This window comes from Periophthalmus magnuspinnatus, chromosome 24 (genome assembly GCF_009829125.3).
Source record: "Periophthalmus magnuspinnatus isolate fPerMag1 chromosome 24, fPerMag1.2.pri, whole genome shotgun sequence".
NCBI lineage: Eukaryota > Metazoa > Chordata > Actinopteri > Gobiiformes > Gobiidae > Periophthalmus > Periophthalmus magnuspinnatus.
The window spans coordinates 7,652,619-7,668,788 of NC_047149.1; the positions used below are offsets into that span (position 1 = coordinate 7,652,619).

General features: G+C 40.8%; 1 protein-coding gene across 2 annotated transcripts; it reads right to left on the reverse strand.

The window, feature by feature from the left end:
* Nucleotides 1–695: 695 nt before the first annotated feature.
* On the reverse strand, nucleotides 696–14,619 carry slc35b2 (solute carrier family 35 member B2). 2 transcript variants are annotated; one of them, XM_033991207.2, is made up of 4 exons: nucleotides 14,326–14,619; nucleotides 10,530–10,720; nucleotides 3,426–3,586; nucleotides 696–2,006 (listed from the first exon to the last, which is right to left on the reverse strand). In XM_033991207.2, exons 1-4 carry the CDS (start codon nucleotides 14,343–14,345, stop codon nucleotides 1,074–1,076), a joined length of 1,305 nt encoding a protein of 434 aa, XP_033847098.1. In that variant the 5' UTR covers nucleotides 14,346–14,619; the 3' UTR covers nucleotides 696–1,073. The 2 variants fall into 2 exon arrangements, with proteins under 2 accessions (XP_033847098.1, XP_055088260.1); XM_055232285.1 differs by having other exon boundaries at nucleotides 14,341–14,576.
* Between the last annotated feature and the right edge of the window lie 1,551 nt (nucleotides 14,620–16,170).

Below are 16,170 nucleotides of genomic sequence, written 5' to 3' on the forward strand. Positions count from 1 at the left end.
AGTACTTCCTGTTTTACCACATGACATCACAAGGTGGAACAGGGTGTTTTCAGTTTGAGAGAATAACTCAGCCTTAACATGCAGGATTTATGTGTTAAACATGTGTGAATCAAACAAAACATAACTCCGGGTATGTTTATGTCTACAATACTTCATTTATTGATATGCACATTTAAGTAGAAACTTAAATATTGGAATTTTATATTAATATTGCATGAATACATATATATTAACAAAAGAAGTTCTAACAAAAATAACCTGTTGTGGTAAAAACATTGTAAACAATACTTTGACAAACTCCCAAATATGCTAAGCTGACAGTGTTAACATATGCAGTGTGTTATAGCTTTTCAAAATAAAGCTGACATTAAGTTAAAAGGCCTCTGGGTTTCAGAAAAAGATATTTGAAGAAGACATATTATGCTTTATTCGGGTCTTTTAAATACTTTTAAACTCTGAAAATATTTACATATATCTTTGCGTTGCCATTTCATGTTTTAGAAGTGAACCTATGAGTATTATGAAAAACACTAACTTGAAGCTGAAGTGAAAAAGTTTGAAAGTGTATTTTTTAAAAAAAGGTAATACAGAAACAGCTAAATTACCAACATGATGCTAACTGTAATGTTAGCTCTAAAATGATGCTAGCTCTGAAGTTAGCGTACGGAGTAATTTGTGTAAATGAAACAAACAAGTAATAACAGTTCATTTATTGCACGGTTCAAAGCAATAAAAGCTTTAACATAATATGTCTCTCCAAGCCTATTTAAACTATTAAACTGAAACTTGTTGTTCGTATGAATGACTGATCATTTGTAATAGGCCAACTGATAAGGACAAATGTGAAATTTATAAAATTAAATTAAAATATGCAAATGTAAATAACCAAAATCTATGTTTGAAGAAGCATTTAACTTTCAGGCACTCAAACTCCTCCTTAAAAAGCACATTGACCTTTTCCACTAACATAAAATCCCTTTTTTGTACCGTAAAAGTAACAAAATAAAACCGCAAAACAAGAAGGGAAGATGCCACCAAAAACGTGGCTTGAGTTCACTTTTTAGTATTTTTTTTTACACCTTTTGTGCCATGGGCTGAGCTGATCTGCGGCTAGCCTTCATGCGACTCCGCGCGTACACTCGTAAAAACAGCGCCAGGAAAACAGTAAAAATGCCAAAACCTCCAACAAGCGTTACCGCGTGTCCGTAGAGGAAACAGGAGAGGAGGATGGCAATAGCTTGGCGTAGCGTCATGATAATCGTAAACACTGCTGCCCCGAACTGGTTGATGGTGTAGAATATAAACAGCTGACCGCAAGCTGAGCACACGGATAGCAAAACGGCGTGAAAAGCGAATTCTGAATGTCGTACCATGAAAGAGAGAGATTCGAAAAATGCACCCTGTTCCAGCAACGATCCCACAGTAAAGAGACAGGAGAAGAGGTTGACTCCAAACATCATCTGCACAGAGGACATCTTGTATTTGAAAAGGTTATCCTGCCAGTTGGACGTGAAACTATCGAACACTATGTACCCGGCCAAAATGATCACTCCGCTGAACGTCGTCACTGTAGATGGGTGCTTGTTGGTCGAACTTGAGAGAAGAAACATGCTAACGCCTAGTGAAATCAACACGGCGGTTAGGTATTCCCAGTATTCATAGCTCTTTTTGGATACGATTTTCCCCATGAGCATGACAGGGATGACTTTGGACGCCTTGGCCAGGACTTGCGTAGGGAAGCTGATGAACTTGAGTGCTTCATATTGACACCAGCTGCTCATGATGTTGGAGAGCGAGGCAAAGGAGTACTTGTACATGGGTGCGCCGTGTCGAGGCTGTTTGAAGACCAGGCACCACAGGCCGGACACAGTAAGAGCCAGGATGCGGTTCATAAACACCAAGAACTGAGAGTCCTTGAAGCGCTCGCCCTCATCCTCTGTGGACTGGGAGCCATACGAGCGGGTCATGACGCGCTCCTGGAGGACACCCCATGTTAGGTAGGACGCCTGGTGGAAGACAGAGAGACAGGTTATTAGTATGTTCTAAAAGGCAGTGCACGATGGGACAATACACCACCAGTGAAAAGGTTGGACACACTCTCTCATTCTATGTGGTATAGGCCTGAGCCGCTACAGGGCATAGGCCCTATTGGCTTCGCAACAAGGGCGAAGCACAAACTCCTCATGCAAAAATAAGTATTTATACAGAAACAGTGAATTTATAATCTATAAAAAGTAAGATTAAACTCATGATGTCTGTGTAATCCCACAGTCGTCTAGGTCTGATCCATAGTAAAACCCAAAAGTTAAGCAGCTTGGATGAGCAGCGAAACATCTTCACTCCTAGAACTTTTTTATCCAGTTGTCAGATTTTACTTTTGGCTTTTACTCTTAAACTCATGACCCAAATATTCAGCTAGCTGTAGTCAAGTTTAATACTAGTATGACATTAAACTTGACTTACATGTATTCGATTGCAGGCATTCTTTGCTTTGTGTGGGCTTGCCTGTCCACAGATCTGACTTGTAACTTGGCCTAGTGGCAGACTTCGGAAAAGTGTACTGTTGAAACAATACTCCCTTATTTTACTGACTTGTTTAACTTCAAATTTATTTTATTTTGGCTTGAAATTTAGAATTTGAGATAAATTTATCAAAGCGGCGTGAGCTTCATTCTTAGAGTAAACATGACCTTGGCTCAGAACATAAAGAGTAGTATGTTCCCTTTTCATGTATAGCTGTTATCTGAACTTCCTTCCTGTCAGATAAGATGTGATGTTTCTTCATGTCAAAGTGTATTTAAGGGCACATCTGATATTGTTCACATACATAAGTTACACGGTGTAACTTACTGAAGGCAGCACATCAAATGCATGACTCTATGGATTTAGAAAGTTAAAACCATACTTCGAAACATTCTCCATGGAGATGGATAAATTTTATTGCATATGTGGAAGATTATAGCCAAAGGAACAACATTTCCATGGAAACACACAGGAGGAGGCCAATTGCTGGGTTTCAGGTGACATCAAATCATTCTATAGGCCAATAATATTTAATACAGTGCAATTAACAACCAAAATAAAAAAGGAAGTCATTATTATCTACTCTTGCCAAAAAGTTACATAGTGTGGCTTTAAATATTATGGATTCCTTTTAATTATGTCTCCCATATCATCAGGGCCATTTCAATGTTATTCTACATACTCATAAAATTGATCAAACATTTGTTAAATCATAATAATAAATCATCCACTAATAACACCATAAGCCAGTTAAACATTAGTGTCCCTCCTTTATTGCTGTAGTAACCTCCCCGCCCTGTGTCTCTAATCCCATCATTACATTTAAATACTGTTTAGATTTGCCTGCACAAACATGACACACTATAGGTGGATGTGCTTTGTGGGCGGGGGTATGGCTTTACCTGCAGTCCAGCCGCACACACCAGAAGCTTAATGATCTGCTTGACGGAGGAACCCGAGTCTGGGTCATTGCGAGACGGGGCCGAAACGTCGTCTATCAAACTGGCCTTGGCTTCGTTTCCAAACACGCAGGCCTTTATGACGGGGAAGCAAAGTCCACTGCCTAAAAAGGAAGTAGAAATGATAAGGTACAGGAGAGCCATATTCAATTATATCAGGGTAATAAAAGAGTTTATTTGTATTAGTGCTTGTAATATGAAAATCTCCTTCACTTGACCTCACGACATCCATCACTGTACTGTCCATTGTTCAAAACTGAGCAGGAGACAGGTTTGAACTCTATGGTACAATTTGCTGTTTAAGATTGGAAATATTTTGGCCTGGATTATGGTTAATATCTCTATAATTACTGGTCTTATCCACGTGTCCAGTTTAGTTATTTCTTTTAAAAGCCGTGAATCTTGACACTCAAGCTCAGAGCACTCCATCAAAACTCTTTGATGCTGGCAAAATATGTTACATCTGCCAGTTTTTTTTTTCTTTTTTCCAACACATGTGGACTGGCCCATTAATTACCCCCATAAAGTAGGCAAGGCAAGGCAAGTTTATTTGTATAGCATTGTATGCTATACAAATTGTACCGGTATGTTGTATAAGGTAATTCAAAGTGCTTTACAGAATAAGAAAGACATTAAAATCACACACTCAAAACATAAATAATCACAAATAATTATCATAAAATTACCATTAAAACGGAAAAGTGCACAATAAAAACCTTTCAGTCGTATGCACAGCTAAACAGAACCGTTTTGAGCCTGGATTTAAATATTGTCAAAGTAGAGGCCTGTCTCACATCTTCAGGAAGACTGTTCCACGTTTTAGCTGCATAAAACTTAAACGCTGATTCCCCATGTTTAGTCCTGACTCTGGGCACCAGCAGGAGGCCGGTCCCTGAAGTCCTCAGAGTGTGAGATGGTTCATATGGCACTAACATGTCGGAGATGTACTTTGGACCTAGGCCATGGAGAGACTTATACACAAGCAGAGCTGCTTTAAAGTCTATTCTTTGAGCTACAGGAAGCCAGTGCAGAGACCTGAGCAGAGGACTTATGTGCTCGTACTTCCTGGTTCTAGTCAGGACCCGAGCAGCAGCGTTCTGGATGTACTGCAGCTGTGTTAAGGCTCGTTTGGAGAGGCCAGTGAGCAGGACGTTACAGCAGTCTAACCTACTGGAGACAAATGCATGGATAGGTCTCTCTAAGTCTGGCTTTGACAGTAAACCTTTGATTTTTGCAATGTTTTTTAGGTGGTAAAAAGCTGCAGATGTTATTGATTTGATGTGGCTGTTAAAGTTCAAGTCTGAGTCCATTATTACCCCTAGATTTCTAGCCTGATTTGAAGGTTATAGAGAGAGAGAGACTGGAGGTGACTGCTGACACTTTCTCTATGTTTCTGTGGGCCAAAGATGATAACTTCAGTCTTGTCTGAGTTTAGCAGAAGAAAGTTGTTTTGCATCCACACACTGATCTGCTGGATGCAGTGGCAGAGTGAATCCACTGGTCCATAGTCACCTGCTGCCAGTGAGACATAGATCTGAGTGTCATCTGCATAGTTGTGGTAAGACACATTATTGCTGCGTATTAACTGGCCTAACGGCAGCATGTAGAGATTGAACAGCAGGGGTCCCAGGATAGACCCCTGGGGCACCCCACAGGTCAGGGACATTTTATCTGATATACATTTTCCAATTTCAACAAAGTACTCCCTGTTTTCTAAATAGGACTTGAACCAGTTTAGTGCCGTACCAGAGATGCCCACCCAGTCCTCCAGTCTCTGTAAGAGGATCCCATGATCCACAGTGTCAAAGGCAGCACTCAGATCTAACAGGATCAAGACTGAGACTTTGCCTGCATCAGTGTTCAGGCGGATGTCATTTGTCACTTTGATAAGAGCAGTCTCAGTGCTGTGGTGGGATCTAAAACCTGATTGGAAGCCATCAAAGGAGTTGTTCATTTGGAGAAAGTTAATAAGCTAAAAACGGGAGATTTGAGATCGGTCGATAATTGTTCAATATTGTGGCATCAAGACTGCTCTTCTTTAGGACAGGCTTGATAACCGCAGTTTTCAAAGCGCTTGGGAATGTTCCAGATTGAAGTGACATATGTGAGTGAGTGGTGATAGCAAACTGTTGAGCACAGACTTTAGAAATTTAGTGGGTAACACATCGAGGCAGCATGTAGATGAACTCAGACTGGTGACAATCTCTTGGACAGTTTTGTCAGTTACAGGTGCAAAGTGAGTCAGCTCTAAGTGTCTAGGTGGGTGCAGGGTTGTTATTTACGTTGTGGAATTTATGGCATTTTTAATGCCCTGAATACTGCAAACTCATTGAACTAATTTCCACATCTAAGTGCAAACGGCAGTGGAGCTGGGGGGGTTTGTTAATCTGTTTACTGTTGCAAACAGGACACGAGAGTTGTTACTACAACTTCCAATAATGTCAGAAAAATACCTTTGCCTTGTTCTACATAAACTGTGGTTGTACATGTGCATCTTTTCTCTGTAAATTTCATAATGAACCTGGAGCTTTGACTTGCGCCATTCCCGCTCGACCCTCCGGCACTCCCTTTTCTGTGCCCTGACCGAGTCATCATTCCTCCATGGCGCTTTCTGCTTATCTTTAACCATTTTAACCTTCATCGGGGCAATGGTGTCCAGAACATTCAAAACACTGTAACGAACTCTGTAACAAAGTTACAGAGTTCAACAAATCATCAACATTAGAACATGAGGCATTTTCAAAGTGTATCATTTCCATGAACAGTGCACCTGTGTTATCATTTATGTGTCTCCTTCGAACAACTGCAGGACCAGCCGCTGGTTTGGGAATAAAGGTCAAAGAAGACACAGAAATGATCAGACAGAGCAACATCCACCACATTGACATTTGAAATATTTACTCCTTTTGTAATGAGCAGGTCCAGAGTGTGTCCTCTGTTGTGGGTGGGCTCGCTGACATGCTGAGTCAGGCCAAAGGTTTCAAGGACAGAACTGAGCTCTTAAGCATTTCTGTCAAACACATTATCCACATGTACATTAAAATCACCTGTAATGACTAAACCATCAAAGTCTGTGCATACGACTGAAAGCATCTCATCAACAGCATCATCATCAATAAAACTCAGACCGTGCTGGGGAGGTTTGTATATGACTAAGTAGAGTGTGGAGGGGGATTGTTTTAGCTCCATTCTGAATGAAACATACTCAAAAGATGAAAACACTCCAAATGACAATCTGTGAGTAACTAAATTATCTCTAAAAAATGCGCACACACCTCCACCCTTTTTGTTTACTCGTGTTTCAGATTCAAATTTGAAGTTGGGTGGAGCTGATTCCACTAGAATTGCATTACCTGTGTTTTTCTCAAGCCATGTTTTGGTTATAAACAAAGTCAAGACTAAAAGAAGAAATAAAATCATTAATTAAAAAGGACTTACATAAAGATCTGACATTGAGCACAGCAAGTTTCAGATTAGTTTCAGCAGGACTGGAGGTTATCGTCTTACAGGGAATGTGAACTAAATGTCTCTGATTGGACAGTCTAACTGTCCTTCTGTTAATCAGTCTATGTGGTGTAACTGTAGATATAGCTCCATCACAGGGCCTCAGCATGATATTATTTTTATCATGACTGTATGTCCTGGGACAGCAGAGCTCCTGTGTGTCCTAGCTCTTGGTGATAACAGCTCTGGGGGAAGGCAGGGAAGGGCGAGGAGGGGGGAGTTTGGGTGAGGGACCAGGTGAGAGAGCAGGAGGGAGTTTGGGTGAGGGTGAGGGTGAGGGTGAGGGACCAGGTGAGGGCCGAGGAGGCGGAGCAGGGGGGAGTTTGGGTGAAAGACGAGGGGGGATATGTGGGTACGGGGAAGAGTTCAGCATAGTTGATGCCAGAACTCTCGATCGCTCTATATTAGGTGTGAGAGGAGCCATCTTAATTCCTGATCTGATGAGACTTTCTAGATGGTCGGGAAGGGCCATAGGTGAAAGTGGGGAGGAAAAGGAGAGTGAGGAGTCCCTAGAGGGAGTAGATGTAGCAAAGGGGACCCAGGGCTGGCCTGTGGGGAGGGGAGGTGATGTGGGTGCTGCTGCGACTGAATCCTCTGCTGGGGCTGTCACAGACAGGTTCAAGGCCTGTGATGTGGGCCCTGAGGGAAGTGACGCTGGAGATGCATCTTTCACTTTTGAAGGTGGTGGTGATGCTGATTTGTTCTCTTGGGGAGGTGGTGGTGCTGCTGAATCTTTCACTGGGGGAGATGGTTGTGCTGCTGGTGGTGACTCCTTCGCTGGGGGAGCTGGTGGTTGTTGTTGTGGTGGAGCTGGTGGTACTGCTGGTGGTGCTGACACATTGGCTCGGTCTCTGGTTGGCGCAGCAGGAATGCTTCTCTCATTCCTCTTTTCTCTCACTGGCCCAGGACCCTGTCCAGGCCGGTTTCTGAGAGCGTGGAGGAGGTTATCCATCAACACTCTTACTCCACCTCTGCTCAGGTGCGGGCCATTTCCCTTGAACAGGTCCTCTCGTTTCCAGAATAGATCAAAGTTCTCAATGTAGTGCAGTCCTCTGGCTGCACATTCGTTGAACAGCCATGTGTTCAGCTGAAGCAGTCGGGTAAATTTGTTCATCTTCCTTCTGTCTATGGTAGGAAGAGGTCCACTGATGAAAGTCTTAACCTCCACTTTATCAAGCTCCTCAAATAATTCAATGAAATGCTTTTTCAAGATTTCAGTCTGATTCATTCCAGTGTCAACTGCACCCACGTGCACAATCAGCTGTTTAGCTCCTTGGTATGTTGACAAAACTTTTGGGAGTTTTGTAATCTCAGAGACAGTGTGACTGGGGTACGAGTAAGTTTGGATTCCTCTGTGAGTCACATCTCTGATAGCTCCGTCTCCTAGCAGCAGCGTATCTCTGACCTTGACGTTTGGCACAGACCGCCTGTCTGCCGCTGCTCTTTTGCCAACTTCATTGCTCTTGTTTTGCGACAAAAATCCATTTTCTGTTTGTATATTAACATCAACATCAGTCTGTGACAGTGGTAAAAATCTGTTTGTAAGCTGTATTTTGGGTGATGTAACTATATTAGCATTGTCTCTTATCACTTGTCGCGTTGGCTTGAAATCCTCGTCTTTAAAAAGTTTTGGAAAAGACACCGTATCACTCAGGTTTAAGTTGAAAGTAGCAGTTTTTTTCACTCTCTTCTCTGAAAGTAACTGTAGGCTGCTTACCACTGGAGGTCACAGGGAGCGTTCGGTGAAGTCCATTGTCAGATTCTAAAACAAATATCCGTGCTTTTAGCTCAATAATTTGTTGTTGATAGTTCCGACAGCGTTCACAGAAAGAATTCCGTTTGTTTCTTCCCGAGGACATGTTGGTGGCTCGTCAAAAATTTTGTTAAAAAATGTGAAAATGGTTTAAAAATCTTGGTTTACTTAAGAGAAAATCATAACTAAACAAATCTCCCAGCAATGGAAGAGGTAAAATGATTAAAAAAGCAAAGTAAGGAGGAAGCAGCAGGAGCAAGCAAGGTTTGCGTCTGCACTCTTCAGAAGCAGGAAGTAAGCATCAAAGGAGTTGTTCATTTGGAGAAAGTTAATAAGCTGTTGGTAAACAACTTTTTCGAGGACTTTGCCTAAAAACGGGAGATTTGAGATCGGTTGATAATTGTTCAATATTGTGGAATCAAGACTGCTCTTCTTTAGGAGAGGCTTGATAACCGCAGTTTTCAAAGCGCTTGGGAATGATCCAGATTGAAGTGACATATTAACTATGTGAGTGAGTGGTGATAACAAACTGTCCAGCACAGACTTTAGAAATTTAGTGCGTAACACATCGAGGCAGCATGTAGGTGAACTCAGACTGGTGACAATCTCTGGGATAGTTTTGTCAGTTACAGGTGCAAAGTGAGTCAGCTCTAAGTGTCTAGGTGGCTGCTGAGTATTGGTAAAGTAGCCAATACTTTACCTGAAAAATCCAGAATGGTATCTCTCTGTAGTTTTTATACAAATTGATATCAGTGTGGTCCCCACATACTCCGTTATGTCTCAATCCCAGCCAAATGTGACTGTGCAATCAGATTTTTTCTTTTTTTTCCCGTAACGCGGCTGAAACAAAGCAGCTTATTGGTGACAACTCAGATTTTTTTCCCTTTTCCCCCCTTCATCTTGGTGAAGAATCGCTGTGCCCAAAAGTATTAGTATATAAAAGTAGGCTATTAAAACATTAGGTCAAAAATATATTCCCCCCCCCCCCCCCAAGTCTCCCCAGACAGCTCTTCAAACAATTCAATGAAGAACAACCCCAGAGCTCCGGAACGTGATTTCAAAGTTTAGTTAGAGAAATATAAAAGGCAAACGATCCAAATCTCGACTGGCGGGATGCAGTATACTAGGCTGGATGAGGGTTTTATTCTGTGTTGGGATAGGAGTAGGTTTAACAGTTGGACACATTGGCCAGAGAGCTCAGGGCAGTGCTTTGTGAGGACTCGAGGTAGTGCTTTATATCCATAGCACATTAAAGCCAAGTTCCTCATATACAGTAGGTCATTCATGAACTATAAAAATAGGATGGGAGCTAAAGTGCTTCCCTGGGGCACACCTGAATAAACTGGGCGCATTTCAGATATTGTGTCATTAATTTGGACAGTTTGTTGTCTGTCGAAATAGTTTACTATCCACCAAAATAATCTGCATGAATGCCGCATGATGGCATCTTTTGATAAATTGCAGAATGGGGAACGGCCCCAGTCTGATCTAGGGAGCATGAATGTGTTCTCCAACAATGTCAGGCAGTTATGACATAGGTACCTCAACTGATCTGAGGTGGGGTGGCACCGCAAAAACACACATTTTCAAGTAGATATTAGGTTGTTTGTGCACAGGAGCTCAATCAGCTTTTTGTTTATGATTTGCTCTAGAAGTTTGCCTACATTGGAAATGATTGAAACGGGTTGATAGTTTTGTACATCCGATCTGACACCCTTGTTCTTGCAGACTGGTGTTACATTTCTTCATTAAATAATATTCCACAATAGTGTATATATCTATATTCCTACCTGTTTCTAAATAGTTGGAGCGCTTGAAGTATCTGATGAGCAGGTATCCTGGGATGATGATGGTGGAGTATCCAAGCACGTTCACCAGGAACCGGAAGAGCCAGAATTCCTGCCATGTGTTCAGGAAGGAGGCCTCTGCTTGAGACGCCACACCAGCGGGCAACAGGAGCAGCACCAGAGCAGGCCAAATCCTACAGGACCACAAACGCCTCGTCAGTTAAATGGAATACGTAGGAGAGTAGCCATCCATAATGTAAGAACATAAATGTGGTAAAATCATGTGTGCTGCAGAGATTTTGAAATGCAGAAAACAATGTTGGAATTGTTGTTTTGGAGTAGAAATATTGAGTAGCAATTATCAGTTAATCAACAATTGTAAGAAAGAAAAATGAATAATTGTGGCCGTTAAAAAAATGCTATTAAATGCTTAATGGAAATAAATTATTACATATTTTTATCTGTGGAGAGGCAAACCCACTTACAGTGAGAAAAAGTCAATAAATGAATGTCTGTGTAATCCCTCAGTTGTCCAGGTTGATACACAGTAAAAGCCAAAAGTAAAACCTGTCAACTGGACAAAAAAGTTGTAGGAGTGAGAACATTTTGCTGCTCAACCACTCTTTGAAGATAACGAAGTACGGATCATAGCCAGAGAAAAGAAATGGTGCACACAGTGCACACTTAGTGTAGCTCAATAGACCTAGCCTACACACAGAAACTGTAAACACTAGCCAGTTCCAATTTCAGTGTAGTTAGCTCTTCCCTTTAGATAGATATAAGGCAGTGTCCACCAGCAATCTGACCAGAACTGAAGGCTTGAATGAGCAGCGAAACATCTTTACTCCTACAACTTTTTGTTCAGTTGACAGATTTTACTTTTGGCTTTTATCAACAAATGAATGAAAAATATCATAGAGGTTGTATTTCTCTGTCTGGGTACTGCTCTTCAAGAGTTTAAAGACAGGTAATGTTGAACCAACTGCTAACAGGAATAGCTCTCTGTCATTTTTGTTTTGTAAAAGTGGCTCACAGAGGTAAAAAGTTCTGAGACCCCCACTCTATGTTCTGAATGGTCACTACCTAAACCCCAGCACCTGCAGCCAATCATGAATCAGTGCTAGTGCAGCCTCTGCAGCTCAGTGAGTGAAGTCAGGAGGTTCTGAGCTTTCACATGAGGCATAGCCTGTCCATATACTGCGGATGAGAAAAAACTTGTATGTCCTCCTTTGGCAACACAGGTTCAGTTGTGATTGTAGTACCTTTTTCAAAACAGCACAGGCAACACACCCTTCCTTTAACTTAGGATCAGATTAATGGTTGGTTCAGAATTTAAATGTTTCCAGAAGGGAGATTATTTACATAGTGGGAACCAATAGTGTAATTTGAAAAGCCCAGATGATGTAAAAATCCTGGACTGGTTTGTTTACTACACTGGAGAGAGCTGCAATAAACAAAACAGAGATAAGATAAAGCTGGACCATGTAACATCAAACTCGAATGTTAAACGGAACTGCAACTTTACAAAATAAGGAAACCATTCTCAAAAGTCATATTTAAGAAATCAATGATATCTGTTCTAAGCCAACATGTTAAAATATACTTATACTTATACATATTGAGGCCCAAAATATAGTGTTCCAACTTTCATATATTGAACGATAAGTCGATATAGTGATTACTGTGACAGGCCTAATTACGATTGTTCACTTTCCTTCACACTGAAATAGATCACCATTTCTGCAGTATGTGACCAGCTTTACAGATACAAAACTTTAGGAATGACAAGGTAAAATGAACTTTACATTTACATACAAAGGCGATTTGATGCAATATCTAAAACTTCCACCACTGTACAAATGTCTAAAATATAAAATGGAAGTACTCAATTCTGTAAAAAAAAAAATACTCAAGTAAAAGTATCATATGAAAACTACACCTTTATCTGTCACTGTCAAGCTAAAGGATAACATTTTACATAGCCCACCATCCAACCTGTTTAGCATGTTTCTGCATCATCCTATAGAAAACACAGAATGTACCGCTCCACCCGAGTTGAAACCGGAGCGTCCATATTTGTAAAAAGGTGTGCTTCTTCTATCTTTGCTGTCGTGGCACTGAGTCCGTATGCTGTTTCAGGGTCTCTTCCCAGGGGCCAGAGGAACGCCTAGTACACTGCCCCCATTGTACAAAGCTCAGAGCTACACTCGGCAAGTTAAAACAGGGATGAATATCCAGATGCCCTACCTGACAGCCATGCCTGAGAAAGTATTTAAATGTAAGTCCAGTTAGTAAAGTCAAGTGCGTTTGTAATGTTACACACAACATTCATTTATGTTACAATTACTTTATCCGATCAGAAAGAAGAATGAGCCCCACATGAGTCCCTCAGTTTCAATGCTGGAATCCAGTTGGTTTAAACCTAAAATGCCTCTCTCTGATCTGAATCGTCACTACTTAAACCCCAGCACCCACAGTCAGTCATGAATCAGTGCTAGTGCAGCCTCTGCAAGTTCTGAGCTTTCACATGAGGCCTGTCCATAAACTGAGTATGAGAAAAACTTGTATGTGTCTATATGTTCAGGTTAAGGCTCTGGCAACACAGGTTCAGTTGTGATTTAAATACCTCTCAGTAAGAGCACAGGCTAAATCCAGTTCCTTTAAGCAGGCTGCAGAATATGTAAATATATATCAAAATCAGGGAGTAGCAATTATTTAGATAAAATAATGTCCTCTGCAAAGAACAAAATACCCTGTCTTCTTATTGAAAACTTGTTTATTACACATGTGTTGCACTTAATGTCATTATTGCACTAATGTTTACACTGGGGTTATTTATTGGAACAGTGGATAAGCTCTTGCCCCTTTTGTTTTGAGCTTTACATCAAAACTATGCAGTGTTTGATGCTTCAAACATAATTTTGTTGTTTTCTATGACAATGACAATACATTTTCAATCTTGTACCTGTAGTTTAGATCTTTAAAAAACTGTTCTGAAATGCATGAGCTTCTGAAGTTATTTACAAAGTTCGCTCTGAACAGACTCCAACTTTTAACATATCTCACAAATCTAATCAGTACTTCAATACTCTGTAAAAAAATAAAATAAAATAAAAAAATCACATTTAGATATTTTTTTCGAACATTGTGCAGACCCAGTGTTACATTTAAGGCTGATATGAGCTGTTCTTTGCAAGGTCATTGTCAAATCTTGAATAATGTTACTTGGTTGTTACAGTCTGATTTTCATCTTGTAACAATCTGCAAAGTGAAGGTTTTACAGCGTCTTATCAACATACTTGTGAAAATATTTATATTAAGCAGTAGTCAACACTAGAAAACAGCAACCAGTACTAAAAAAGAACTGATCCAGGACAAATCCACAACTAAAACAGGGGTAAAAGAGGATTAAACAAGAACCTGCAACACCACCAAAACGTCTACAACACCAGGAGTAAGTAGGTAGACTAAATTAGGTCCAAATCAGGTAAAATCCAAGACGAACCAGACCGAATTAGGACGCAATGAGCACCAAACCAAAACCAAGCAACGCATACATAAATATACACATGATGGTTCTAGGTGTAGCTGTTATTGCATTGTTTTGATCCTTACAATCCTTACAATTATGTTCTTGTCTTGTTTATTCGCTCCAGTTTGAAGCTGTCACATTTTACTGATGCCCAAGATTACTACTGTTTAAAGATCAAAAATTACAACGACATCAAAACTATGACAATCTTGTATTCACGTCTATAAGGGTGTTAGACTGTAAATTAAATGATTTTGAACACTATACCTCCACGAAATTGACCGCATTTTCCCGTCAGCTTGGCCCCCACACTGCTGCTGTGACACCCGGCCCAACGATCAGTGCCCTCCACCTCCGGTACCGCTCCAAACGCGCATGAAGCCGCCCCTAAAAACCAGCTCCAAAACTGTTAAACAATGGAAAAGAACCGTGTGTTTGGGCAAAGCCGCTCCCAGTGTCTGTCCGAGCGGAGTTGTCCTCTCAAAAGCCGATGTGTCCACCGTGTACCGGAAGCCCTCTCAGCTCAGGCTCCTTCCTCTTCTTCCCCCGACGGAAGAGCGCGCGGGACGGGGACGGTGATGCGGGAGCGGCGCCCCCTGGAGGGAAGGAGGCAAACTTACAAAAGGGTCATTCTCAACCCAAGACATCATGTTTCTCTCTCTCTATGAAACACATACTCTGAAAAGCATGAGAAACACTGCGAGACAAGTCACCCATAGGCTAGATCAATTTTGGAATAAGTTGAACACATGTCTAGAAATGACAGAACGAAGTAAAAAATGAAAAAGGTCAAGTAGGCTGTGCGTCAAGTACAAGGTCTACTGCTGACAAAACTATACTCCAGTCAAAGTTAACTTAAATGTATGCGTAAAAATACTAGAGTTGGCCTGCAAGTCACTAGTAACTTTTGTAACAAAATTTTCAGCTTTGGGACAATTAGGACTTGTACAGTAGCCTACTCATCAACGTTTAATAGGTTACTTAAATATAACTAATTCTAATTTGTTAAATCTCTATATAATTATAAGTAGGCGTACAACTTTCAAACTCTAAATAAAAAGTACAATTATGCTACCCCAAATTACGATAAGGTGAGTAGGGTAGGCTATTTATATCCACTCCTGTTAGAACTAATGACAGACAGTCTTTAAAGTTACCACACAGCTTAATTAGATTCACATTTGATTTGATTCAAAATTACAGGTTGCAAAATGATTCATGAGTTTAACCATGATGCAGTTAAAGGTGGATTGTGCAGCTTTTCTGGTGGGTCCATGGTGATATGTTTAATGCCATACTGTAGAACATTTCCATGTGGAAAACCAGGTGGCGTCAACAGGCTGAGTCATGGGTCAGATCTGTGGAAAGGTGAGTCCTCTTACTGTAACAATACACTATGTTTTTAGTATTTTTAAGTAGGCCCAATACAAAATAAAAATGGTATTGGTTTGGAGCATTCCAGAAATGCAATAACATTTCCTGGTGACAAGCAGGTGCATGTACCCTTCATTAGAGAGGTTATACAAAATGATTTCTTGTGAGCTTTAAGCCATGTCAGTCTGGTCTTACCTCATCAAAAACATACCTGGAGCCTTGTTGTGTTTTAATTCACACATATTTGAGTAAACCTTTATTATTAGTCTGTCTATATCTCCAAAGCTCAAAATGCTGTGTTCCACCTGGTCTGCACTGCAGTGGTTGTTTTCAAGTTAACTGCTCCTTTTACCTTTAGGTCAGTAGAGATAGGCAATTCCAGGGCTGAAATCTTCCAAATGATTCTAGTGAAGCTCTATGGAATTTAAAAGCACAGTGGAGCACTTTCTGTATTACCATATGACATCACAAGGTGGAACAGAGTTTTCTGTTTGAGGAAAGAAACCTAAATATGCAGGGTTTTTGTGTTAAACATGCATGATTGAAAATAAAACACAACTCCAGGCCTGTTTGTGATGAGGAAACAACATTGGAGATCAGAAAATAGCGTAATATGGGCCCGTTAATGTAGGTAAGGAAAAGTTGTAAGAAAAGCACAATAAAAGAGTCTGTAGTTATGGAATATCCCAAAGATTGGCAATTAGATAACTGCTACTGCGCACTGTTTTGTTTTTGGGC

What these genes read in the sequence shown, in the direction of transcription:
- slc35b2 (XM_033991207.2), bottom strand. Translation starts at nt 14,345, where the DNA reads ATGCGGTCAATTTCGTGGAG. An exon ending in ATGCGGTCAATTTCGTGGAG is followed by an intron (nt 10,721 to 14,325) that starts GTATAGTGTTCA and finishes GTGGTCCTGTAG; the next exon opens with GATTTGGCCTGCTCTGGTGC. An exon ending in TGTGTGCGGCTGGACTGCAG is followed by an intron (nt 2,007 to 3,425) that starts GTAAAGCCATAC and finishes GTCTTCCACCAG; the next exon opens with GCGTCCTACCTAACATGGGG.